General features: G+C 43.6%; 1 protein-coding gene across 1 annotated transcript; it reads right to left on the bottom strand.

Moving 5' to 3' along the window:
• Positions 1-385: 385 nt before the first annotated feature.
• On the bottom strand, positions 386-9,072 carry ATP5MG (ATP synthase membrane subunit g). Its single transcript, XM_008021063.3, has 3 exons — positions 8,732-9,072; positions 2,496-2,656; positions 386-585 (listed from the first exon to the last, which is right to left on the bottom strand). Exons 1-3 carry the CDS (start codon positions 8,781-8,783, stop codon positions 487-489), a joined length of 312 nt encoding a protein of 103 aa, XP_008019254.1. The 5' UTR covers positions 8,784-9,072; the 3' UTR covers positions 386-486.
• Positions 9,073-10,250: the final 1,178 nt, after the last annotated feature.

Genomic DNA, 10,250 nt, shown 5'->3' with positions numbered 1-10,250 from the left:
TTTTACAGACATAGATGTTGTTAATAGGGTCTTTCTGTGATTTTAGCAAAGAGAAACAGTTGAAATGTTACTCTTTCTAACTACTGACATGATTCATCTCTATCACTGGCATATGGTACTACCATTTCTCCTACTGTGGCAAGTTCTAGTTTTCCCAAGACCTAACCCTCATTGTTCTGGAAATAAAGCTTAAATATATATATTCCAAACCTTTAAATTAAAATGTTATCCCCATATATTCATGTACCAGGTTAATATCGCCACATATATCCTTTCTAATTTTGGGCTAAACAGATGTGCATTTAGAGTTGTTTAAAGACAACCCAGCTTAATATCAAGAGAAAGTGTGACCTTTCATGGAGTATTTGATGGAAAAAACACTGAGTTTTGACAAATCTTATTTTATTCAGATAGCAGTCTGATCACACATGGTCCAACAACACTCAAATAATAAATCAAATATAACCAGATGTTAAAGATTGGTCTTCAAACATCATAGCCAATGATGCCACGCTTGCCTATGATCTCTCCAACATAAAACCACATCAACACCTCAGTGGCCACCACACCATTCAGCACAGCTTCCTGAAAAAAGAAGCATATATTTTAAGGTATCTTTTTGTGTGTGTGTATATATATATAAATTTTTTTTCAAACCATTCTTTTCCAGAATTAAGGAGACAAAGAACATAAAGACACTATTCAAACTAGAAGGCAGTTTTAGTCAAAGTTGAGAATTACTAACATTACTTTTGTTCAACTGCTGAGAACCCTTGAACTTTCAATTTTGTAAGGTAAGTAGTTAAAGCTTATAAATTCTTTCAAAGCATTCTTTACAGACCTGAACTGACTTAACCCTTTCATTATAAGTTTATGAGACACTTTATGGGCCCTAAAACAACCCACATCCTGGATATAGCTGGTGCATTTAGACAGGGCATTCATATGAAAGGATGGCTCTAGGAAGGCCGAGTCTCTGAATAGACATTTTTGTCTGGCAAAAGAAAATCTGCTGAAAGATGAAGTGCTGTCTTCCCCCTTTAGACCTCATTTTTATTCATTTAGTATTTGACTTAACTCTGACCAAGTATCTGGTATTCATATCAACATTTTACTGCCCCAAGGAGAAATATACACATCTGGTTCAGGAAAGCACTGTTATTAATACATGGAGCTAGAATATGGATCTTGAAATTCTAGTTGGAAAAATAACTTTCCCTAACAAAACTAGACCTTTTCCTTTCAGTACTTCTGGAAGTGAATTTTCCCCATCAAATTAGACCAGAAGTTTATGGAAGTCTTCTGAAAAACAACCATACTTCCCAGGATGTAGGCTCTAAAATTAGCAATCATTTAGGCTTTTTGTACTCTGTGCTTGGATCATGCAAATAAAATCCAAGTTCCAGTTCTTTTTTTCCCTTTTCTTTTTTGAGACGGAGTCTCGCTCTGTTACCCAGGCTGGTGTGCAGTGGTGCGATCTCAGCTCACTGCAAACTCTGCCTCCCGGGTTCACACCATTCTCCTGCCTCAGCCTCCTGAGGAGCTGGGACTACAGGTGCCCGCCACCACGCCTGGCTAATTTTTTGTATTTTCAGTAGAGATGGGGTTTCACTGTATTAGCCAGGATGGTCTCGATCTCCTGACCTTGTGATCTGCCCGCCTCGGCCTCCCAAAGTGCTGGGATTACAGGTGTGAGCCACCAGGTCCGGCCTTTTTTCCTTAAGAGACAGGGTCTCACTCTGTCACCCAGGCAGTGACACAATCATAGCTCACTGCCTCCTCTAACTCCTGGGCTCAAGCGATCCTCTCACCTCAGCCTCCCAAGTAGTTGGGACCACAGGTGCATGCCACCACACCTGGCACATTTTTTTCACTATTTTGGGTAGAGATAGGGCCTTGCTATGTTGTCTGGGCTGGTCTTGAACTCCTGGCCTCAAGCGATCCTCCTACTTACTTTGGACTCCCAAAGTACTGGGATTACAGGCAGGAAGTGACTGCGCGTGGCCGCAAGTTCCAATTCTTACAGTTTTTAGATTTTATCTTCACACAATTCAATAACCCAGGTTTGGTATTTTTATCTTACATATAAGAAGTGTTAGCTTCCTGACTGTGATATAGTTCAAGAGATGTTTTGGCTGAACTGGGGACAATCTCAGGACTACAGATGAAAAAAGTACAGACTCAGCAAAGCAAGCCATCATATTTTAGTATACTGTCTAATATAGGACAGGAAAAAAAAATTTCCCAATAAAAAAGGTCACCTTTTTGCTAGGTTTAAGACTGTTAGGAAACTAAGACATAAAATGGGCTAATTATTTCTACCCAGGTGACAAAATTAGAAAAGTAAGTATCTTCCTCAGCAGTCAAAATTTTTTTCCTCATTATGTTGGATTCAGCCTCATTGGAAATATATATATTAATCAAAACAATCAGAAAAATCCCAAGGGAAGACATTTTCTGTTATGCGCATCCGTTTTCATTTAGCCCATGGTTACCTTAACTGTGAGCTGTTTGAAGCTACCAGTCTGAGCACTATTGACTATTTTTTTCAGGCTCTGAATAGCTCTAGGGATCTCAGCAGGGGTGGGAGGAACCAGCTCAACCTTGGCGTAGTACCAAAATGTGGCCAATCGAGGCTTCGAGTAAGTCACAGCAGCTGGAAAACAAAACAAAACAAAAAAACCAGGATGAACTCACTAGAGACCGAAAGAAGCAGATGTGTGGGCTGGACACAAATATTTATTCATGCATCACCTTCATTCACTGCTTGTACCAAATGTGCACCCGGTGTGAAAAGTCAAAGCTGCTCCCTGGTAACAAGAGGCTTTTAAAGATGCAGAACACCTGTGCCACAGGGATGTTCAATCAGGCAGGATGCTATAAGCACATTCAATTATGCCAGTACTAGTGGCCAGCTAGTACTGTACTTCATTTATGAATGGCAAATCTAGCTAACTGTAAAGATGCCAGAAGCTGGATTTAGAAACAAGAGAACAGTCAATTTCTTCATATTTTCTTGGTAGAGAGATAAGTAAATTTGAAGAAAAAGGTGAAGAAAGGGATGAAGGATTTAGAATGGCACTCTTAAGAACAAGATGGAAAGTTATCATAATATTATACACAAGTTCAGATGGAATTAAAACAACTGGTACCCAATTTGGTATTGTCATCAATATGTGCTGGATTAAATCTTTCTCTTGACAAAAGCACAGCTGCTCCTCTTTCAAAGACACCACAAATAATAAAAGTAAAACCTAAATGTATCGTTAAGAGCCCAAACTAGAATCTATTACCAAGCTGGAATTCCTCAAGGTATTTACTATTTCAAGAGAAGAGACCATTAACAACCAGGGTAGTTGTGAGAATGTAGTAGTGATTTCAGAAAGAGGAAGACATTTTTTATTTAAAAAATTATGAGAGAGGCTAGGTGCAGTGCTCATGCCTGTAAACCCACCACTCTGGGAGGCCGAGGCGGGCAGATCACTTGTGGTCAGGAATTTGAAACCATCCTGCTCAACATGGTGAAACTCTGTCTCTACTAAAACTATAAAAATTAGCTGGGCATGGTGGTGTGCGCCTGTAGTCCCAGCTACTGGGGAGGCTAAGGCATAAGAATTGCTTGGACAGGGGAGCCAGAGGTTGCAGTGAGCCAAGATCTCACCATGACACTCCAGTCTGGGGGACAGAATGAGACTTTGTTTCAAAAATTACAAGAGAAATGTAATAAAAATAGCATGAAGGCCCATAAAGTGTCTACTGTTCAAAGACAGATTACCTAAGGCTCTTGGTGTTTTCCTTGTATTAATGGCCTCCATTTGAGTATTTCTGAATTACTATCTCCCTCATCTTCTGTGTTTGGGGATATGGGCATACTTTTTCTTTTTTTTCTGAGATAGAGTCTCGCTCTATCACCCAGGCTGGAGTGCAGTGGTGTGATCTTGGCTCACTGCAAGCTCCGCCTCCCAGGTTCACGCCATTCTCCTGCCTCAGCCTCCTGAGTAGCTGGGACTACAGGCGCCTGCCACCACGCCCGGGGCTAATTTTTTTTTGTATTTTTAGTAGAGATGGGGTTTCACCATGTTAGTCAGGATGGCCTCAATCTCCTGACCTTGTGATCCGCCCGTCTTGGCTTCCCAAAGTGCTGGGATTACAGGCGTGAGCCACTGCACCCGGCCAAGGATATGGGCATACCTTCAAGCAGACACAAAGCTCTAAGAGATAGTTCCAAATAGAACTGCCAATGCCTGTAAGATGGGACAATAAAAAAAAGTACAGTCTTGTGGAACAGTCAACCAATTGTCAATATTATCTCCAACATACAGACATTTCATCCTTAAAAAAAAAAGAATCAGTTTACTGTACATAAACACTATTTTAGGTGGTAAATTTGTTTCTTAGGGGATACAGGTTAAAGAGTTTGAAACTGCTTTACATGTATACAAGAGATAAAACATAATGAATGGTAGATGATGGGAGCTAGGTTTCTCAGTGGAGGTTGAGTGATGTTACAGGTAAGTAAGAAAAGCAGCAAGAATAAACCCCACGATACTAGGTTAGAGTTGGACTCAGGTTTAGCTTAATATATACACAGACTGATAGACACGGAAATAATTATATATACATATATGCATGTATACACATATATACATCTATATGGATACCTATCTATATCCCTGTCAATTGAGAGGACCTAGAAGTAGTGATATTCTAGTAGCAAGGAACATAAACAGCACCCAGACCTTAGTTTCTCAATTCTATTGTCCAATAAAAGGAACTAAGGTTCCTTGGCGAAATGGCTGATTCTAAGGCTGGGACAGGGAAAATACAATATAAATCTGAAGCATCTTGTAGTATTAGAAAGGGAGGCAGCATGTCAAAGGGACAGAGGTGCTAACCTGAAAGAGCTCCCAAATAGCCAAGGGTGAAATAATTTGAGCAATAATACAGTATTTGATATACAAAGTATGAAATGAATGTACAAGTCCATACAGTAAGTGACCGGATAAATAAACGGAGAAGAGACAAATCTTTCTCACAGAAGAATTCTATTTAATTTATGTAGATATTCCTTCCTACAGGAGATGGAATCCCCCCACTGTAATCACACCCTGCCTTTATGGGATAGGCTTAGTTATTTGCTTCTAAAGAATAGAACACAGAGAAAAAAACAGTAACTTTACAGTGGAGGAACCTATAACCAAGTGATGAAAGCTTGTATCACCAGAAATGTCACATGAATATCATATACCTCCTGACACGTGATTAGGGCATCTCATTACTGTGATACTTCCTCAAAATCCATAGTTCCAGACTAAGCATGAGAAAAACACCAGACAAATCCAGATTGGGGAAATTCTTCAGGATACCTAGGCAGATACCTAGACAGACAAGATACCTAGATACCTTAAAACTGTCAAGGTCAGGAAAGATGAGGGAAGACTGGGAAACTGTCCTGGACCAAAGGAGGTTGGAAAGACACAGAAACTAAATGCAATGTGGTACACTGGATTGGATCCTAGAACGGGAAGATTACTGGAAAAACTACTGAAATAGAAATAAAGTCTACAGTTAAGGGGAAAAAAAAATCAGACTCTATGATTCCTAGGCAAGCCTGATGATAAATTTACTTATTTCCATAAGCTTCTTTGGCCCCCAGGGGAATTAACAGATACAGTCAGTAATTTTTATTAAATATTTAACATTCACGCCGGGCGCGGTGGCTCAAGCCTGTAATCCCAGCACTTTGGGAGGCCGAGATGGGCGGATCACGAGGTCAGGAGATCGAGACCATCCTGGCTAACACGGTGAAACCCCGTCTCTACTAAAAAATACAAAAAACTAGCCAGGCGAGGTGGCGGGCGCCTGTAGTCCCAGCTACTCGGGAGGCTGAGGCAGGAGAATGGCGTAAACCCGGGAGGTGGAGCTTGCAGTGAGCCGAGATCACGCCACTGCACTCCAGCCTGGGCGACAGAGCAAGACCCCGTCTCAAAAAAAAAAAAAAAAAAAAAGAAAAAGAAAAAATATTTAACATTCACATTTAATACACTACCCTGTATATGTTATAAAGCAAAATGTATTTCCACGTTAACATTCCAGCCCAGTTGAGTCCTCCTTTCTAAGTACTTTTGGAAGAATAACAAGATTTTTTTTTTTTTTTTGAGGCGGAGTCTTGCTGTGTTGCCCAGGCTGGAGTGCACTGGCGTGATCTCCACTCATTGCAAACTCCACCTCCCGGGTTCACACCATTCTCCTGCCTCAGCCTCCTGAGTAGCCGGGACTGCAGGTGCCCGCCACCGGGCCCGGCTAATTTTTGTATTTTTAGTAGAGATGGGGTTTCACCGTGTTAACCAGGGTGGTCTCGATCTCCCGACCTCGTGATCCGCCCATCTCGGCCTCCCAAAGTGCTGAGATTACAGGCGTGAGCCACCGCGCCCGGCCAAGAATAACAAGTTATCTTTCAATTATTTACAATAACGGAGGGAAGGGTTTATACATTTCATAACAAAAAAATTACCTTGGTGTTACTTTTTAGATTTTTATCATAAAAACTAGATTGCAATTCCTTAATATGCGCCATCTAAAAAATGTGAAAGCCACACCAGAAAAAAAATCCACTTGAAATATTAAGAATTGTGCCTTAAATCATCCACTCCACGAAGTCCAGAGTGAAGCCTCCAATCCTTTTTTCTCTTTAGTTTTTTTTTTTTTTTTGAGACGGAGTCTCCTCTGTCACCAGGCTGGAGTGCAGTGGCGCGATCTTGGCTCACTGCAACCTCTGCCTCCTGGGTTAAAGAGATTTTCCTGCCTCAGCTTTCCCAGTAGCTGGGATTACAGGAGCCCGCCACCACGCCTGGCTAATTTCTGTTTTAGTAGAGATGAGGTTTCACCATGTTGGTGAGGCTGGTGTCAAACTCCTGCCCTCAGGTGATCCACCCGCCTTGGCGTCGCAAAGTGCTGGGACTACAGGCGTGAGCCACAGCGTCCAGGCTTTTTTTTTGAGACCGAGTCTCGCTTTGTCGCCCAGGCTGGCATGCAGTGGTGCGATCTCGACTCACTGCAACCTCCGCCTCCTGGGTTCAAGCGATTCTCCTGCCTCCACCTCCCAAGTAGCTGCGATTACAGGCGTGCACCACCAGGCCTGGTAGTATTTTTAGTAGAGATGCGGTTTCACCTTGTTGGCCAAGCTGGTCTCGAACTCCTGCCCTCAAGTGATCTGCCCGCCTCGGCCTCCCAAAGTGCTGAGATTACAGGCCTGAGCCACCGCCGCAGGGCCATCTCTTTTGATTAATATAAAATTGTAGAGCTCTATGACAGATAACAATCTTAGTAAAGTAAAAGATTTTTTTGCAAGCTTAAGAAATTCTTTGGGAAAATGTGTAAAATGTTTCGCTAGTAGGATGTGAGGTTCTGCAGGAGAGCCTTCAATAACTCATAGTTTGGCTGGTGATGGAGGGAAGGGAGGAGAGAATGGATAAAATACCAGGCTGGCACTGTGGCTCACGTCTGTAACTCCAGCACTTTGGGAGGCCGAGGCGGGAGGATCCCTTGAGCCCAGGAGTTAAGAGACTAGCCTGGGCAACATGGCGAAATCCCGTCTCTTAAAACATACAAAAATTAGCCAGGTGTGGTGGCGCGCCTGTGATCCCAGCTACTCAGGAGGCTGAGGTGGGAGGATCGCTTGAGCCTCGGAGGCAGAGGCTGCAGTGAGCTGTGATCTACCACAGCACTCCAACCTGGGTGACAGAGTGAGAGTCCCTGTCTTCTAGGAAAAAAAAAAAAAAGAAAGAAGGAAAAAGAAAATACCCAAATCAAACTCAAGCACAGCAAAAGAGACTAAAAAGTATTACTTTTTTTTTTTTGAAGTTCTGCTTTCTATTCACATTTCAGAAATCTGGGCGAAAGTTAGAGATCTGACCTTCAGTCACTTACTGGAATACAGCACATTTAGGAAAACCTTACGTCAATTTATCTTATCTCGCTTCACGAATAAAATGAATAGCCTGCCACTGAGAAGACAACTGAAATATTTACTGGCCAAATAAACTAGTACTCAGAGGCTGTGATTATTCAGGGTTGTTGTGAAATACAGGGGTCTACCAGTGAGGCTCTTCAAGCCGAAAAAATTCCACGAATGCTAAGCTGTAATAACAAAGATTACTATTTATACGGATCCCGTTCTATGCTTCTCAGGGCACGGATACTCATCCATGAAGTTCATTTCCACCAAAAATTTCCCTCGGATTAAAGTGTAAGTATCTTAGAATCCGTCTAGGACAGAAAGCAAAGTCGACATTTCTGTTGACTTCCAAATACTCCACTGACAACCAGACCATGTGATGAGGCCGAATTGATGTACTTTCACACGTTTCTGCCTTTCCTTTTCTTAGCTCTCCTAACAGAGCCATGCCCTCTATATTCCTGCCCTTAGCGATCTCAGGGGGCGTAATGGCGGAGCTGCCGGGCAACGCCGGGCATCCTTCACACTACCTCTCTTCCCAGTGGTGGTTGGATTTCAGGAACTTCTAGGTTGTGTAGAGAACCCAATCTGCAGGTCAGGCGAGCGGAAGGCTAGAGGAGAGTCGCCAACCTTCCTGCTTCCTCCACCTGCAGGCCATCCCGACCCGGCACCCGCAAGCCCCTCGGGTCTTTGCCGCCCGCTTCTTCCTCTCAGGCCATCGCAGGCCTCCCTGCCGCCCGTGTGCCCGCCTCGGCGGTCTTACATCGCGCTCACCGTTCACCAGAGCCGGGGTCTTCTCCACAAGGTTACGGACAAATTGGGCCATGGTTCTCGGATGCGAAGTCCGTCGCCCGGAACGGCCGGCTGAATGTCACCCGCCGGAAGGACCCGTTGCAGGACCCCGTCCCACTTCCAAGGTCAGGCCGCCTCTTTTCGCGCCGGTCGAGGATATTTAAATGTCCAAAGATCTTTGCAGAATCCAGTCTGTCCACTTACTTTTTTCAACATGGAAGAGAAAGTGGATATGAAAATATGATATTAGAGAGCATGTGAAGAACAGCGGGATTCCGCAGAGAAGCAGGCATTTTGTTGGGCAGCCACTAGCAGAGGACCGGAAACCCGGCAAGGAGCGGAAATGCGCATGCGCCCTGAACCTTCAGTGCTTTTCTTGGCGCCGATCTCCGCTCTTTCGCGTCGGGTGCTTTAGCTGCGTTTCTGAGAACCTATGAAGTCGGTGCTGCAGAAGCATTCGCTGAGATTCTTCTAGTCCCACACGATCGTTGTACAGAGGTAGAGAGGGTCCAAGGCCAAACATATAAAGTTATGGGCCGAGCAAGCACCACACAACCTGGTACCAGGTTCAACCCATAGCCCTTTTTATTTGAGAGTCTCGTTCTGTCGCCCAGGCTGAAGTGCAGTGGCAAGACTTCGGCTCATTGCAACCTACGTCCCCCGGGTTCCAGCGATTGTCGTGCCTCAGTCTTCCGAGTAGATGGGACTACAGGCGCCCGCCACCACGCCTGGCTAATTTTTGTATTTTTAGTAGAGACTGTGTTTCACCATGTTGGCCAGGCTGGTCTCGAACTCCTAGCCTCAAGTGATCCGCCCGCCTTGGTGCTGGGATTACAGGCGTGAATCACCGCCCCTGGCCCCATAGCCCTTTTTAAAGTTGATTTTTTTTGTAATCCCAGTCTCCCCAAAGTCCTGTATCAGGATTGGAATCCATTTCCCCTAATTCCCTAGTTAGCCACAAGGAGTTGTGCAGATGTGAGGGAAAAAACACCTGTATTGAACGCCCACACTATGCCAGGCATTTTGGAATTTAAAGAAAGCCTGTAAGGCATTGTCCCCATTGAGACTGGTCTTGAAAAATGGCCACACAATTTGGAAGTGGCAGAGTTGAGATCTGAAGAAGCTGCAATGTAAACTCAGAGAGGGGGCATTCTATCAGATTAGGCATGGTGGTGATTTCAGCATACTTCCTAGAGAAGATCCTTGAGCTGATGTGTGAGAGAACAGCTGTATACTACAGAGGGCTGAAACTTCATAGTTTAATATGAGAAAGAAAAAATGTATATAGGGAAGTGGCATTTGATGAGAGGAACAGAACTATAATGTATCCTGGGGAAGTCTGGGCAGAGGTAAATCTCTGATTTTTGGAATGGTTAGAGGGGTGGAAAGAAAAATTTGAAGTGGTATCAAGGAACTAAGAACTTTTCAGTGAAGGAGTGATTCTGCTGCCCTAGATACTGCAGAAAAGTCAAATTAAGGATGGGAAAGTTAATTTAGCAAT

This window comes from Chlorocebus sabaeus, chromosome 1, assembly GCF_047675955.1.
Source record: "Chlorocebus sabaeus isolate Y175 chromosome 1, mChlSab1.0.hap1, whole genome shotgun sequence".
Classification (NCBI taxonomy): Eukaryota; Metazoa; Chordata; class Mammalia; order Primates; family Cercopithecidae; genus Chlorocebus; species Chlorocebus sabaeus.
Note: the sequence above shows the minus strand (reverse complement) of the source record. Positions and strands in the feature narration are given on the sequence as shown.

Coding starts and splice junctions, on each gene's coding strand:
- ATP5MG (XM_008021063.3), bottom strand. CDS start 8,783: ATGGCCCAATTTGTCCGTAACCTTGTGGAGAAGACCCCGGCTCTGGTG. Junction 2,657..8,731: donor GACCCCGGCTCTGGTGAACG/GTGAGCGCGATG, acceptor TTTGTTTTCCAG/CTGCTGTGACTTACTCGAAG. Junction 586..2,495: donor TCAAACAGCTCACAGTTAAG/GTAACCATGGGC, acceptor TTCTTTTTTCAG/GAAGCTGTGCTGAATGGTGT.